Source organism: Ammospiza caudacuta, chromosome 1, assembly GCF_027887145.1.
Source record: "Ammospiza caudacuta isolate bAmmCau1 chromosome 1, bAmmCau1.pri, whole genome shotgun sequence".
NCBI classification, from domain to species: domain Eukaryota; kingdom Metazoa; phylum Chordata; class Aves; order Passeriformes; family Passerellidae; genus Ammospiza; species Ammospiza caudacuta.
This window is the reverse complement of record NC_080593.1, coordinates 88,028,641-88,046,460: the sequence shown is the minus strand read 5'-3', so window position 1 is coordinate 88,046,460 and position 17,820 is coordinate 88,028,641. Positions and strand designations below refer to the sequence as shown.

Genomic DNA, 17,820 nt, shown 5'->3' with positions numbered 1-17,820 from the left:
TTCTTCCACTTTCTATGATTGAAAAATAGAAGAACCACTTGGGAGAATACCATACATGGTGGTGAGAATTTTGGAAAACAAAGGCTCTTCTCTTTTGTGGTAATTTTTCTTCTTAGTGATTAACTTGATCCCAATCTAAGAAAAAAGGGAAATAACTTCTCGGCAAAGAGAAGAAGCAGGAAATGAGAAACCAATACACCTAAATGCTAAAAAAGTAAGAATCACGCAAATTAAAACAAATAACACAACAGAAAGTTAAAATCTTCCAAACATGAGAAACCAAACTCACTGAAGGCAATAAACCAGAGCCTAAACATAGGCTGTACAAGAGGAAAACCAGGAGAAAAGAGATGGAATTTAAACAAAAAATATTTAACGATATAAAACAAAAGCAACAAATTCCTTTATGGTAAAAAAAAAATAAAAATATGTAGGAGGTCCTGGATCACTGGGGAGAAAAGAAACTGAGGAAGACAAAAATCAGAGAAGGGAAGCAAGATTACTTCTTTTCATCCAGCTTCACCACAGAGGATGTTGGGGAAAAAACTACTCTGGTGCTCCTTTCCTTTTTCTGTATTATATTTTTAAGAGATGTGAACTGATAGTGAGGTTTGAAACCTTACTAGCAGAAATACATGTTGGAGAGAGATGATATCTTACAAAGAACTAAACAAGTAAAATACAGTAATTATGTCATCAATTAAAATAAAGAAATTGAGGCACTGGCTAAAATGAACATGAATATGTATGAAACTATACTTGGTAACTGAGAGAATAAAAGGATAGTAGAAGTTTTACCTGTCCCTAGAAAAGCAGCAAAGTTTGTGCAGTGGTCAAGGTTTTGTTACTGTATCTGGTAACTTGGCTGAAAGGATGAGTGACAGGAAACTTAATACATAAAAACCACCACTACATTCTGAATATTTATAAAATAGGAAATTGATAAGACTAAGTAAAGAAAATAAAATTTCAAAATCTTTTCAAGGGACTCATGGGAGGCCACCTGTGAATTGTGAGGTTAAGAGAGCAAAAGAAAAGAAGGAATACACATTGATTCTCCTTCGTTGACAGGGCTAAGAGCAGGCATCTCATGGTTTGTGCTTTGTATCATACTAATATTCAAAATTATCTGGAAATAAGGAAGCACATCCAGAAGGTAAAATCCACAGATGGCAGGAAATTATTCAGATTAGTCCTGACTGAAGATTATTAGGGGTTTGAGAGATAAGCAGTAAATCCTCTTCAGCAGATCATGGTCACTGCTGTAGACTGCAATGAAGTACAGAGTGCACGGCACTATCCAACTCCATTGGGAGTTCTGAATGCTCTGTCAGCTCAGGACACTGCCTGGCTCTCCTTGGGAACTGCCCTGGGACAATGGGTGTCCAAAGGGTACCAGCAGTCAAAGAACACAGAGAAAACCTCAGAACATCTAACAAAAAGTAGCAGAATGGACAAACACAGTAAGATTTGACAGTGATAAGGAGAGGCTGGAATGCTGTACTTTTGTTTAACACATTCCAAAAAAGTAAGATGAAGGAAAAGTGTGGAAATGGTCTCATAAACAAACGATATAAAAGGATCATTTAAGACACGGATCTGAGCAGCCTAGTTTAATCTGGTCTTGCACTGAAAAGGGTGATGGATCATATAACCTTCAGAGATCCTTTCCAACCTAAGTTACTCTGTTAATTAGAAAGAAAAAATATTTTTATTGTTCAGTATATTCAGACAGTAATTCCTGAAACCGGCAAATTGAACAGCAGAAAAAATAGATTATGAATTCATTGTTGCAAGAACTGCACTAGGAGCCAAAATAAGATTTCATTTTTGCAGTTTAAAAAAAAAAATGTATTGTATTATACAGATGTCCTGGGTTGTGGGGGCAGAGTTGTTTGCCCTGACACTCTCCAGCTCCTCTCCCAATATCCAAATAAGGTGGCCTTTGGAAAATAAATCCTCCCTCGATTTGATGCACATAATGAGAATTATGGCTCACGAAATAACATTTTTCTAGGAGAAATCTTTCATTCCCTTAGAAAGTTCTTGTGCTCTTCTGTCAAGCAGCTGGTATTGGCCACTGTCTGAATCAAGACACTGGACTAGAAGGACACTATAATTATCTGCTGTAATTATTACCATTTCCATGAGACTTGACTCCTAAAGAGAATTTTTATGTTTGCTATCTCCCATGTTTACTCCATTCATCAAGCATTGTACTATTTTTAAGGGTTATTCATGAAATTTCACACTCTGAGAGATTCAAGAGTGAGTTTACAGTGTTTCTATGATGCTGGTCACAGCAGTTATAATCTCCATACCATACTGAGCCATTGACCAGACCTATACATTAACCAGGGAATTACCATTTTTTGACAAGATTCCTTTATTTCTATTTATGTTCCCTAGCTCGTATGGAGATCTCAAGAGATCCTCTGGAGATGCTCAAAACTCACCTGGACTTTTCTTCTGCAACCTGCTTTAGGTGAAACTGCTTTAGCAGGGGTTGTACTAAGTCATATGCTGAGGTCCTATTCAACCCCACCAATTCTGTGATTCTGTGAGTTAAACCAAGTATTTCAAGGACTCTTTAATTCTAGAGACACATTTTATTAGTAAAAAATTAATTCCTTCCATTGGATTTAAAATACAATCAGGCATCTGCCTTATAAAAGAGATTCCCCCAAGCCACAGAATAAATGAACCTGAAGATACTGGTGAAAGTTTTAACTTGAAAATAGTTCCTAATAGTAATATACATTAATAATGTACATAATATTAACATGGCTGTCACAACCAATGGCTGCCTAAGAGTGCTCTGATGAAGGAACCTTGTGACAGACGCAAATAAAGTTCAGGAGAGAGAGTACTGGCATCTTTGAAACTCAGTGCAAATGACAAAATGAACACACAGTTGTAAATAGTGCTGCAACCAGGGAGGATCAAAAAATCAAAGAAGAGAATAGAATAAAACCTTAAATATTTCACTTCAAAGAGGTGTTATAAAAATTTACATGTAGATGTATTTACCTACTGGACATACCTTGGCTGACCTAGTGATGGCCCCGATCTCTGAATAAAGATCAGTGCTGTCTGGGAACTTTTCTACCACCATAGTGCAGACGTGGTGCAGGAGAGACTGTTTGTGCACTGTGTCCTTGACTTCTGGAACCTTCTCGAGGTAGCTCAACTCAAAAGCTTTGGCCTGTAATGTAAAAAAAGGACATTAAAAATAAAGATATTTAAAAAAAGACATTAAAAATAAAAATGCTTACTCCTTCCCATGCAGATTGGTAGACAAAAATGATGAGCAATAAGGGGCAGAGGGGAAAGAAGAAGAATCCTACAGGAGAGGAAACTCATTGCTTTTATTAATTTTTAACTTGCTGAAGACTAGGCCTAAAATCAATCCATCTGCAGTGAAATGACCCACGACACAGTTCTCTCACTTTGAATGCAAAGCATCAATAGTACACTTAAGGGAGTTACACTAGAACAGTGCTTAGCTCCACTTTCCTTCAGATTATGCTGAAAGAGGTAAGACACAATACAAAACACTCTAACACAGAAAAAAAAGCACGTTATATTCCCTAAATTACTTTTCTGGTACAAAATAAATAGCGGGTTACAATTTTCACAATGGTTTTGACTTTTGTTTTTTTGAAGGAAAAAAGCTAGAGAGGAAATTCTGGGACATCAGGCTTACATTGGTTCCATTCAGAAAGTTCCCAATGGCTAGCAGAGTAGAAAGGATAAATCCCAAAGTTTTATTGTGCTCCAGTTGGTCCATTCCCTCCTTCAGGTCTAGCAGCGGTTCTGCAACTTCCTACCATAGGAACAGAAACAAGAAAGTGAAGGTTAGTTTTTAATTCTATGGTTTAGATTAATTACTGCAAAAAGTTCCTGAACTGGTGTCTTGCAGAGTGTAAAACGGCCATGTGTGCTGGCTTTCTTCCATGTTCCAGCTAATAAATCACATACAAGGACAGCAAAAAAAGTACATAAAATATTTTCCTACTGTTGTTCCTTTATGTATGCAACTGCCTTACTTGTCCTGGGACTATCCTGTGATTCCATACTGGAGAACGCTGCTGCATTTCAGTTAAATCCATGAACATGCCCAAGCCCCAACTTATAAAAAAGGCTTCTTAAAAGTATTTTTTCTAATCTTTGAACAACAAATTTAAAAAGTTAGAAACCTTACTGACTTAAAATTTGTAGCTTGACCCTACAGCTTTCTTCAAATGATAGCTATTTTTGTGTTTTAGATATGGTTTTGTGCTTATGAGAATTTAAAACTGAAAAAAAAATCTGCTGTAAACATAAATCTTTAAAAATAGTCTCATTTCAATATTTTAATTTAATGCATCTTTCATCTTCACATGTTATCTGAGTATAGATGTGCATACTGGTATGGCTTGAAATCATAAATTCTGTTCCATTACCTCAGGAAGTGAACTGCACCAGAGAGTTCAAAGGAAGAGAGTGAGGGTAATTGAGTTGACAGAACTTATTGCTATGTCTCTGTGTGAGGCCCAGGGTTATTTACTTTGTATGCACACTAACAGTTCACGTTGTTCCTATCTTCAAATGCCATTTTAACATCCGTGAGCAGCATTCCTTTCACAGAATCATAGAATGGTTTGTTTTGGAAAAGACTTGAGGATCATCTAGTTCCTACCCCTATGCCATGGGCAGGGAGACTTTTTTCCCAATTTCCCATATTGTTATACTCTTTATGAGCCAAGAAGCCAAAATTAAGCTGCTATTTTAGACCAAAAGGCAAAGTAATTGAGAATTTCACTTTCTTGGAGACACACAATGGTTTCTTCAACAACTGTAGTGATAGTTTACAATACAAGATGAATGAAATATATTTCTAGTCCCTACAGAAAAATTTTTCTCTTGAAAAAGAGATGAGATAGTGAGCTAAGTAGTTTATACATCAGAGGAGAGGTGCTAAATAATCCAAGACATTATCAAAGTGAATGAAAATGATACTGCTGCACAGTATTCTTTGAGTTGCTTTAAATTCAGTGTTGATTTAGTTTGTTTTGTTGCATTATGGGATGACTCAATTTGCTCTGAATCTGTGGTAAACATGGGCTTCTGAACTATTTCATTTAAATCAATTTTCAACCTGCCAAAAAAGCATTGCTAAAAGACTAATTTAAAACATTCTCCAGGTAAATAAGAAGGTGGCATACGAGGCTTCCAAACCAGGCCGTACTGAGCCCTTCATTGAGCTATTTAGACAAGTTATCTAATCTTAGACTTTTTTGCATATAGTTCACATTTGTAATTATTCTTTATTTCTTTTTTTATTGGAGGATTAAAGAACAATAAAAAAGTGTGCAACATACTGAACAATGAGACAAATTTATGATTTTTTCAAATTTATCCACTCTTGTTTCCTATAAAACTTACCTTCCACCTAAAGAGGGCAGATAGATAAGGCAGAGCTACCTCATATCCTTGGATATCACATTTTTATTTTTCAATTAAAAATTAGGTTTGAATGAAATTTGAGGACTGGTCCAGAACTTCTGTCTGAAAGACATCTTATAATGCCTGATCCAATGTTTGATGGACATGTACAAATGTACTCAACTCATTGTACTTTTTTAATTTCTGCACCTGCTTTTATTAATTTTGTGACCTTTTAGTAGTCAGCAAAAAGGATATATTTGCCTGCAGTGATCTTAATAAAAAAAAATAAAAATCAAAGTTTCTATTCCTTTTTAAGACCTTTACAGCCCCTTTGAGATAACAGAATTTGACAATATCTGCATCATAAGTAATTCCATATGAGGAATGAATAGCAACACAGTGCAATTTTTTTAACTACTTCTGTCTGTGCATCTAAACTAGGATACCAAAAGAAAGGAGAGGGAAATTATTGTTCAACTAATGACCTTCAGTAAGCATTTAAGTTAACATTCATTCATTTTTCTTTAATTTAAATTTTTTAGAGAGAGCAAAGAGTGATTATTTATTCATCCAGTTCAACTCCACACAGGCTGAGGATGCTTCCTACAAATGTACCCCTACTTGCTTCAGTTAATTAAATTCAAGCTAAGAAAGATGATTTCTCTTATTATGCCTGAAAAGTTTTTAATGAACATAAACAAGGTATCACTTAACCCATTTCTTGAACAATTAACATTATTTTCTTTCAGGTTGTCAGAGATGAAGCTAAAACCTACTTAGGCAGAGCTCTGTTCTTGGCAGGTTAGCAGAAGAGTCTCATGTATGAGAACCCCGGTCTTACCAATAACTCAGGTGTTTCACACTGTTGGTAACAGGGACCATCTAAAACTCCCAGCCTCATGGAAATAATAGCACTCATATCTTACAGAAAATGAATGTGTGACTTGATAAATAATATGAGTGCATTCTGAACTGCTATGAATTTTCCTTAATACAAGATAAGATTAAAAAAGAAAAGATCAAGCAAATGCCGGACAAAAAAAGAAAGGCAAAGCTGTGGAGCTAAGTGATTTTGGGACCTACTTTTCATGAAGGGTTTGACCTTTTGCAGATAGATCTACAAAAACATAGTTTCAAGAATAGAAGAATGTTAGCAGCTCAAGGGTCTCTTTTATCATCGTAATCACTAATGCAAATTACTTCATTTTTTAAAAACTGAATATCACAGTATCTTATTTCAGTCCAAATAACATGTACATTTACTGATTACCTGGAACTCTGACCTTACTCTGTAACTGGAGACCCAGGTGCTCACTCTGCCTTGCACTCCTGATGTCTGATCCTGTTTCTTTGTCCTCACCCAAGACCCAAGCTGTCTGTCCTATCTATGCTTGTCTGCTAGGCTTATCATGTGCTCCTCATACTTTATCACACTTATCACATGTTACTTCCTCTACCATTTTATGGTAGGTACTGTGCTTAGTCCTATCTACCTTCAAACAGGGACAAAAATGTTGGTTTTGTCTTCCCTACAGATGTTGCTTCTCTGAGTAATTTAACTATTTGAGACATTTTGTACTAGCATGCCTTCTACACGGATTTTAGCTGGCAATAAATTAACTTTGTGGCAAAAGGAAACTCAGAATTTCTTTAGCATTTAGTGGTGCTTCAAATGTTGCTTTTTGATTGAGAGGACCCTAGAAATTCTAGGTATATGCAGAGATTAGTAACTACTGCTAACTCAGCTTCCATGAAAGGTACAATTTAGCCTTGTGGTAACTTCAAAGCAGAATAAATAGCTGTACCAGAGTGAAAAAAACCCAAAACAAAACAGAACAAACTGGCAAAGAAGTATTCATGCCAGATACAAGTATTTTGCTATACAAGTCAGAAATGTAACTGGCTAATACTAAAACATTCCAATAAAAATCCTGGGTATTCGTGTGATTGCATGTCCTAACATCTAAGAAAATTAAATAAGTGTTGAGTAATCTTGACAGTATCACCTGCAAATCAATCCACTGTTGCACAACTCATTAAATAACCATTTCTAGGTAAACATAAGGAATTTTCACAAGCATGTGAAACTTTTTTCACGTTTCACTTTTTAGAATCCATATCACACAGTTATACTGATTTTTTCAATACACACCTATGTGCACAGATACAAAAGGAATATGTAGAGGAGAGAGCTACTTTAGTTGCAATGCCAGGGGTATGCACCACAAGTGCAGCCAAAAGGAAGCTCCTGTGCAGAGATTTCTGAAAACCTTATGAAAGGCAGCAAGTACCTGAAATCTCCTGAAACACAGCTTCATTCTGTCTCACCTATGCATGAAAATTTTATCCACTTTTTTAAAATTTGTGCCCATGATTCATCATTCTTGACAGACGCCCCAATTATAGTGTTCTTTGAATGAATGCAAGCCACGGAGAAGGTGGCAACAACTGTGTGTGACTGAGCTGAATTGTCTTTTATTTAGAATTTTGAGAGCTATAAACACAAAAACTTTAATGGATGGTGTTTTCCTTAGTTCAAATGGATGTAAGAAAGATCAATACTCTGATGATATAAGACTGAATACAGTAGTCCTCACTCAATCTATATGAAAGAAAAATTCTCATTGCTCTGAAGTAATTTCCTGAATAACAACATCTGGAGAAGATGTGGCAGAGATTTAGCCCTCTTCTTTGTTTCAACATCATTAGTGACTAATTAAAGGAAGGAAGACATAATCTCTTAATTTTCTTTTATAGAAAGAAGAGATTATGAAGGATCAGTTTAGCTGTTTCCTGCTTGGGCACCGAAACAAAAGCGACCCATTTACCATTTCCTCAAAATGTCCGTATAATACCAAGGTCAGGGAAAGATTAAGCAAAGCCTCGGAAGAGTCTCCACCCATCCCTGTGCTTTTCCTCACCTTTTCCACTATCTCATAGTCCATCTTGAAGGCCCAGAGCTGGAGCCTGGCGGAGAGTTCGCTGATGGAGGAGAGGGTGAGGAGGAACTGCTCAGCGCTGCCCAGGGGGACATCAGGATTCGCCAGCTGGGCCTCCTGGATCTTCTGCTTTTCCTCCTCAGTGGGGATCATGGTCAGGATTTTCTGTACAGGGAGCCAAAAGGCAAACATCAGTGGTGGGGCTGAGAGGAGTGTGAGGGCTGGTTGTTGTGTGACCCCACAGCAGCCACAGTCAAAGTCCTCAAGTCCTTGGCTGTTAAATTAGGACAGCACAGCAGCAACCAAGAACTAATCCACTGTACAAGGAAGCAAAACAAGGACTGCTATCTCACACACCTGCAGTTTGTTTAAAATTGTGTCTGGATTGAAATTTTTATTTTTTTGAAATCTGTGTTCAGTAGATAGTAAGTGGCTAACCATGGGATGAAACACTGAAGGGCATGAAAGGAAATTGGTTAGGACTGATCTCATCGACTTTCATATGTTTAAGTCAGAACTTAGTATCTTTTTGTAAATTACATGTGGAAGTAAGGGTAGAAGGAGAACAGTTTTGTGGCCTATGATTTACAGCAAGTCAGACTAGACTTTAAGGTCTCATTTAGCTCCAATATCTATAAATCTTCTAGCACAATTGTAAGTATACAGGAATAACTTGAAAACTCCTGTCCCTTGCTGTCCCCATAATTTCTTACTTTTGTTCAGTCTGTTTTGTTTTTCTTATGGAACCTGGAAACTATTACAGCTTACTAGGTCACTCTTAAAGATTTCACCCTAACAACAACTTCTCAATGAACACACATTGAATTTAAAGCTGAATTATGCATTGCATAAAATATGTCCTTTTTTCCTTTTATCTGAAATAGGATCTCAGTATTTTCAGTTTCTGCTGTCAGTGTGGTACAAAATATTTAAATTTTAAGTCATGAATTTTACAGGCTTGCTTAAATGTGGCACCTTCCTTCTGAAATTATTGCTCTCTAAGGTATCGCTTCTTAATCAGCTTTTAACACAGTAAATGAACTTCAAAATAAAAAAGAAAATCAGAACAACATAAAGGCATCAGATAAGTTGAGGTCTCTACCCTACTGATCAATGCCTCCTTAAAGCAAAGCAGATTTCTAACACAACTTATGTTTATTCATCTCAAGAATGACATGTTTTTGCTGTAGCAGTCTATAATGATAGAGGCTGTTTTGAAGGGGAGGAGAGAATAATAAAAATACAGCCAAAGAGCTATCAGACCCGCCAATCCAAACTACAGCCTTGTTCCAGCACTGGACATAGCCAATCCATCAAAGCAGCACAACTGCCCCCTTCCAGTACTGAAAGTTTCCCTGGCTGTTTCTACAGCACTGGAGCTAAGTGTGGATAGAGAGCAAGGGACTTCTCCTGGGCAATCAGGCCAAGAACAAAAGTTAAGTAGGCAAATAAGGTTCAATTTGTTGAAATGGGACTTATTTAATTTCAGCCACAGCATTTCTATTGCTGTCCATTTTCTTCTGTTGACTTCCATAAACATTAAAAAAAAAGCATTTTTTCTGTTAATGTTGCCTGCCTCTCTCTCTTGCTCTTTGTTATAAACAATGACAAAAACAAAAAAATAAAGCCTCCTTGCTTGGACACTCAAGATTCCACCTAAATAAATTAATATCTTAAGTAAATTAAAAAAAAAAAAAAAAAAAAAAAAAAAGAGGAGGAAAATCCCTCAACACACTCTGGTGCTTTTCCTTAGCCTGAAAGGACTGCTTGGAAAATATTCTGATGTACACGTGTTTCAACTGACAGCATTTGTGTATTGATTTTGAGATGTGCCATCCATCCATCCATCCATCCATCCATCCATCCATCCATCCATCCATCCACCCACCCACCCACCCATCCATCCATCCACCTAGACATGCTAAAATCTGTAACTTGGGTCATACCTAACATAAAACTAGATTTCTAATTAGCTGCTTTATGGTCTCATTGCTGAATTAATACTCATGTAAAAAAGACTGCAAAAAAAAATCCCAGACTGAGCCTGAAACTCATAAAGAAATGTGCTTTGCAGTGTTCCTTGAAGGAGTCAGGCATCTTAGTGCCTACTCCTCTCTTCCACAAGAGGAAGACACGCCCTCAGCTGAGACAGGGCAGCTTGCAAATAGGATCATATTGGACATCCATACATGGAGAGTTTAGCAGTAGCCATGTGATGGGTGTAAAAATGCTTCTGATGCATTTTTGAAGGCTAACACTGCAGCAGTATTCTCAACTGCCTCCTACAAATAACTAGGATTTTGGCAGCTACTCAGGGATCCCACAAGTATTTTGTGGTGGGGCAATGCCTTCACTCCAAATTTTACACTGCTTTGGGGCATTTTAAAGAGAGCAAAGAAACAGTAAGCTTTATTTCCAAAGGCACTCTGCTCGTCCTTGAGCTTTATATAAACATCACAAGATAGATGGAGCTGACAAAAAGCATTCAAGTCCAAGTTCTGCAAGACTGCTGTGCTGCATACCATACTATGTGAAACAGGGCATGCCAAACAAAAGAGGCTGTGCTTGTGGTGCCAGCTGCAGTGGATCAGCCCTGCTGCTGAAAGCCTTGCCTTCGTGGAACCAGAGCTGCTAGGAGATCCCACACCATCCAGGGTGCAAGTGCCCCCATGACAATGACCTACACCAGTACTCCTGACCTGCTTGGGTAAATGATTCTGATCCTGCTGGTCATCATCGCTGGTGTGCCCCTGAGCAAGTAGTGAAATGCTCCTCTTCTTGATTTCCATGCTGTGACTAATTTGAGCCATTTGTTTGGTGCTGGAAACTGATGAGTACACCATCTGCCACTTTTTTATTATTTTAGTTTTTATTTCTATTATTTTTTTAAAAAATAAAACCCTAACAGTAAAAGTAGCATAAAATCACAGCAGGGCAGAAGGTTACTGGCACCTGACGTGACCATTAAATCACAAACAGCTTAGAGTCCAATCATTAGTTCATATTGCTCTTCCCAGTACACAGAATCCCAGAGTGGGTTATGTTGGGAGGGACCACAGTGGGACTACTGATGCAAGCTCCTTGCTCAAGGAGCCATCCCAGAACACATAGCACAGGACTGCAACCAGATGGTTTATGAATATCTTCAGTGAGGGAGACTCCACAGCCTCTCTGGGCACCCTGTTCCAGTGCTCAGTCATCTGCACAGTATAGAAATTCTTCCTCATATTCAGGTGGAACTTCCTGTGCATCAGTTTTTGCCCATTGCTCTTGTCCTATTGCTGGGAACTACTGAGAAGAACCTGGATGCATCTTGACACCCTCCCTTCAGATACTTAAATATCTCAGTTTGCTCTTCCCCAGGCTGGACAGGCCCTGCTCCCTCAGTCTTTTCTTGTAACTGAGGTGGTGTCAGCAACCTTCATGTCAATGAAAGAAAAACTGGTAATCAATAAACCCTATGCTCATGTTCTCTAGTACATGTGACACATGTATTTCACCTTCATGCACTCTCACAAAACTGTTTGGGCCAGAGCCTTATGTTTTGAGGAAAACGTGTTCAAATAATCGAGGAAAATAAGCAATTTTTGCATGAGATAATGGACCCCAATTATTCTGCTGCCAGACTCAGCCACTTGCTTCAACTTTCAGCAAAGGGATCAAACTGCTCATTTCCTGGACTCTGCCATCCTGAGGTATAATCTCCAAAAGTTCCGAAGAGGGAGGACTTACAAAACCAACATATGACTGAGGATGATGGACACCTCAGTGTGGGATGCAGGGAAGCACCTAAGCAGTGATGGCGAATAGCGCAGCACCTCTGAGGAAATTAGGTGCTTAAGTTTCCTCTTTCCTCTTTTCCTCTTTTGAGATGCTGGGCTTGTCAGTGATGATGAGTTTGCAGGGGTGTCTCATCTTTGGTGTTTGGTTTCACCTGATCTTACCAGGTGAACAACAGCCAAAGAAAACAGTAACTCAAATATCTGCTTGTTGTTGTTGTGTCCAAAGCTTTCTGTGGCTTGAGGACCACAAACACATAAGCTGCATCACCAAGCACATGTTAGTGGGTATTTCACCAGATATTTGACAGGCCTCAGAAGACAATCCAACTCCTGAAAGGCTCTCTCACATTTCAGGTTCCCAGGCAGCTGTTAACAAGACCCACTGCTGGTTTGCATTACCTGCTGAAACTCTAAGAAAATGTAACAGCATATGAAGGTCAGAACTTCACTGTAAGGGAAGCTGCCTGCACTAATATTATTACAACTCTTCCAAAAATGATCCAGTTCTGAGAAAGAATTCCATCTGAAATGATGATGACCATCCTTGTAAATCAGGAACTGATACCTCAGACAGACCAGTCCTCTTCCTCAGCTCTCTACAGAAATACATGAACATGTCATTGCTGGTCAGAGGAACTGCAGATTATGTTTTGGTTTGCCGCAAGGAGAGAAAGTGTGGCTTTTTTTTTTTTTTAATAAAGTCTGAAACAGATTAGGGCTGTGATATGATGACTGTGGGTCAGCAAGGCACCACTGAGGCCATTCTCTCTTCTGTGTAGACTTGTGAAAAAGGTGTTCTTTCAGGTCACACAAGCTAGCATCGTTTGAAACATCACACTCTTACAAAGCATTAGACAAACAAATTGGAAACTGCAAATGTTGATGTACCATGTCAATGATCAGAATAAAAATGTAAATACCTTACTTGTTTCCAAAAATCAAATTTTGATTTCTTTTTATACATATCAACATCTGGCTTTTTAACATCAAGCTCTCACATCTTACCCCTTTTTACATCTCAGGGCTATCTAGCCACTCCAGACACCAATATATCAAGCTATTTATTATGGGTGTAGCACACCTGGGTATGGAGGGTACAGCACACCCAGAGATACTTTTTTTTCATTTCAAAGCTTTATTAAAAAGCTATACCTGCTAATGAAATCAACATCATGTAGCATCACAAAGCCATATTGTAAAGCAGAAAACAAACCATGCTAATTTCCTCACAGCATTACCCTAATTTTAGTCTGCTAAATTAACCATAGCCTTTGGTATTAATTGATTTTGGTCCACATTTCCTTACTAAGCAACCCTTTATGAAGAGATCCACTCATTTCCTTCTGTACAGACAAGCACCAAGGACTGGTTTATTGGACTCCTTTCTTGCAGTTGCCTCTGATACACAAAAATTAGGTGCCAGGATTTTAAGCTCGCCTCTTTTACTTAACTCCCACCAAGACCTCTTCCACTGTAAGGAGGCAGTTTATTCTGAATTGAGCTCCAGGTTGTTTGAACACAATGAATGCCAGGTTTTCAAAGAAAGGAAAACACAAATACTTTGGCAAATGTAAGGTGGTAAAATTTTTTTTTTAGCTGGACTGGCTCATGCTTGCAAACACATGATGTGCATTCCTCTGAAAACACATTTCAAATAGTTCCTGCTTTGCATTCTAAGTGGACTACATCTGCCTTTCTAGTGTCACGGCCCCACTTTCTGCCTTTTTTCACAGCTCAGAGGTACCTAACTGCTTTAAGACCTAAAAATATGCAACATACTTAGGAACAGAGGGCTATAAAATAAGTGGAGTATTTTTTCCACTTAGTTATATATTTAAAGTTAAAAAGTAAAGTATGGATTACTAACAAGAATTCAAAAGCAAAGCATCATTCAGCAGACGTAGGGCAGCAGTGGAGGCTCTACTGGACCCAGTGCTCTAACAATGGACTGAGCAGATTATGAATTGGGCTATCATGAACCTGGGCCTGCAGCCCACTGCATCCCTGCTTGTTGCTAGCAATAACTCCAGCACTGTTTTAGTCCTCTGTCCTTAGAGGAATCCTTAAGGTCAGTTTAAAGGCACCATTTAATCCACTGAGGTGCAGAACACACACACTCACATGACAGTGACAATGCTCCTCAGCAAAGGACAGAGCAGAGAGCTCTCTGCCAAGGCAAAGGATGGTTAAGGTGACTTTTACACTGTAGGTGCTCTGCTCTTTGTTGGATCTGACAAAAGCTGAAGATGATCCTAAATTGTAGCTTCTCTGAAATATTAGCAGTGAAGGTTATGTTGCCACTGCACATATCTATTTTCCTGTTCTCTTTACATCTCTCTTCTGCTTACCGGATGTGACATTTCTTCTAGATCTAGATCTGCACAATTATTGTGCAGAAAGGCTTTTGAGTGTCCACGGTGGTACAATTTTTTAATTAGGCTAATAGCATATTTTTTTCCCATAGCAGTCCTGCCTCAATCAACACATAGATAAGAAATCAATTGCATTATATAGTAAATTGCTGTATTATCTGTAGGGTTTTTCATACATGAACCTGATTCTTACACTATTACTGATTCATTCAAAATGGCCACCAATTTTTTCCTTACATTTAGATAGATATGAACCAGAAAACTTCTAAAAATCTAGACTGAAAAAACAATCTGTCTTCCCTCTATGCTAACTTCAGGGCTAAACAGACAGAAAAGGAGAAGAGACACAGCAAACAAAGTTTGCCTCCATTGTAGACCAAAGGAGCAGTATAGAAAAACTGAGGCAGGGATCTGCTGAAAACAGTGGGAATCAGAGTAAAGCATTTTAGTATCAACATGTGTGCTACGTGGCCAATTCTAAATAGCTTAATCCAGCCCTCTCCATCACTATTAAGGTCTGACTCTGCAGCATGCTGTAAGAAAAATATATAATTTGGGAGTGAAAAGGAGATCTGAATTCAGTGTAGGGTTTTGCCTGATAAGAAGCAAATAATATATATAACTGAGGGAAAAAAACTTTTCTCCATGGACATAATCCTTCCCAACCAATCAAGACCTCATTCCTCAAAGTGCAAAGTATCTGGGCTCAGCTGCACTTACCCTTTCTCTTGATTTCAAATACCTGAATGATCACATGAGGATTACTCACATCTCCAGTTTCAAGCTGTGGGGACAGACCTCAGAGACCTTTTCTTTAGGACTGGGCAAGTATATTAATAGTGCCCAATTTCCTGGTTTCTTGAATTCTTCAGATTGAAATCCACTTTCATATATATTTTAAATTAAATTATGGGTTCCTGGCAGCTAATGGAAAGGCCACCCAAAGGAGGGTGTGGTGGTACAAAGCACAGCTGAGGACACCACAACAGGTGGTTGGCAGATGGGCAGCCCAGAGACAAATGTTGGCAGTGGAAAGGATGGGTTGTACAGAGCACCTGAAGCCAGAGGAGGACACAATTCCAAGGAGATGATACCCAGAAGTTAATGAAGACTTGTCCTCCTTTGTCAGCCATTTTCTGTTGAACTTTGCATGGAAACACTGCCTACAGCACTGAGATCTACCTGGCTGTGAGCTGGGCTTGGCTGGAGGGGTACTTCTCTCCAACACTTTAAAACTTAGTACTGCAGACTGCAGCGGTGGGTATCTGGGGTGGGTCATGAAATAATCACTGGTGTTAGAGTGATCTGCCACCTTCATAATATGAGCAAAATATGCATACAGCAAAAAAGTAATATAGCTTGGGGAAGAAATTACGTTCTATAGAGACAAATCAGCCCCTGGCTTCTAACTAGAAGGATCTTTAGCTTTAAGCATTTTTTTTGCATGCAACTGTTGGCAATATCATTTTCATTCCAGGAAGCTTTTCTCATTTTCTTTTGTAGTCAGCAAGGTGGAGGTGGAAAGGGGGAAATAATGAAACACAGTGCAAAACCACAAAAAGGTGACTGTGAATCAATATATGATTTCTGAGAGCCACTGATTGAGATTTGTAGTTGTGCAGATTACTCTTACTAGATGACACAGGCTTACTGAAAAAAAAAAAAATTGAAATGAATACGACCATAATGAAAAAAACAGTGGAGCCACAGGCTTCTTTTACACTTCACAGAAGAAAAATGTTTTGATAAAAAAAATAATAAACAGAGCTCATCTTGGATCTTGGTAAGAATATCTGCAAAGTCAAACATGTAGTGGTAAAAATTACATCATCCGTAATCTTTATACCAACTGCTTTTCTTCAAACACCAGTAACACAGAAATGCTATTCTGGGCAGAACTAGTCGCTGTATTTGTTTTCCATTAGATATACAATCTAGAATGACTCCAACAGCTAGCTGGGCATGAAATTTATTAAACCCTGTACCAGTTGCATCAGCCCTAGTAACTCACTGCCTGTTTTTGCTGCTCACAATATTTCAGTCAAGCTTCAGATAATACTCTGAAAAACCTGATAGGAATTAACATCATTGCTACTCAAACAAAGCAGATAATCCATGATCACTGAGCATGCCCAGCCCCATGATACTTCCTGCTTCTGAGTCCACTACACTGGTTTCACAAATTTCAACAATCAGACACGATATAATACACCCCCTTCCCCTTCTTCCATGCCTAGTCTGGCCTGTACCATATACAACATGAGAAAAAAAAGCATTGAAGATGCAGACTTGAAGACATTGACTGTTCTTTCTTACCTCTATTCCTTCCTTGTTTAAGGCATATTCATCAAAGTTCAAAATAGCAGTCTTGATGGTGCGGGGAGGGGGCAGCACAGTCAAGCCAATATTAATGGCATTGCTCCGCTTTGAGTCCAACACAATGATCTCCTGTCGCTTCCCATCTGCAGCAGTTTTCTTGGTAAAGAATAGAACAAGGTCATTACTCCTCTGATCTGTTTCATAAAGGAAAAGTCACACCTTTCATTAATGACTTCCCCCACTCAAGAAAGCTGACACTGAGTGTAAACCTAATGTATTTTTAGGCATCAAAACAAGCTGAATTCTTGTTGCACATCCTTATCCTATCAACATGAGCTGCCAGGATTCAATCAGAGATCTGAACACCGCTGTGCAAAGCAGAGCCAGCCTGACAGAGTCCTCAAAAGGGCAGTTTGGGGGAGGAGCCAGTCTGGAAAATACCTGAAACTGCCTCTGCCAGCCCAGAGCTCTGCTATGCAGCAAGACTGGCCAGCACAGGCCTGCTGGGGCAGCAGCTGGGCACCCAAGGGGCTCCAGGGCTCAATTCCCTGTTGGATGTACCAATCTGGACCCTCTCTCACTTGTGTGTCTGGCTGGGAAACAGAGTAGTTCCCATGTGCCTGCTAGCATTCTCTGTTATAAAACCACCTCGGACACTGGCAAAGGAGACATAGGTGCCTCTCTGGAGGCACTGGCTTGGTTTTCTGACCTTTGGCTGCCAGGGGAAATTTCTTGCTGCTCATGATATGTCTGTCAAGTCCTTCATAGATGCAGAAACATTTAAACTCTTGTGCTTCTTAGGAAGTTGTATTTGGGACTATCCATATCCTTGGATCTTACATCCAGTACAAATAATAATAAAATCACAAAGGACTGGCAACATATACTTTAAATTCCATTCTAGATTAGACCCAAGGATTTTTTTCTCTTTCTCCCCATCCTTATAGTGACAAAATGTGAACCAACTATGCAAGGTGA

At 38.7% G+C, this 17,820-nt stretch overlaps 1 protein-coding gene across 2 annotated transcripts in view; it reads right to left on the bottom strand.

Moving 5' to 3' along the window:
• Positions 1-17,820, bottom strand: part of FHOD3 (formin homology 2 domain containing 3) — a 376,458-nt gene that overhangs the window by 40,207 nt on the left and 318,431 nt on the right. For both annotated transcript variants that reach the window (XM_058806162.1, XM_058806153.1), the window contains exons 20-23: positions 16,840-16,998; positions 8,352-8,534; positions 3,707-3,826; positions 3,044-3,205 (exon numbers count right to left, since the gene is read on the bottom strand). In XM_058806162.1, coding sequence (XP_058662145.1) covers positions 3,044-3,205; positions 3,707-3,826; positions 8,352-8,534; positions 16,840-16,998 — 624 coding nt within the window. The remainder of the gene's footprint in view (positions 1-3,043; positions 3,206-3,706; positions 3,827-8,351; positions 8,535-16,839; positions 16,999-17,820) is intronic.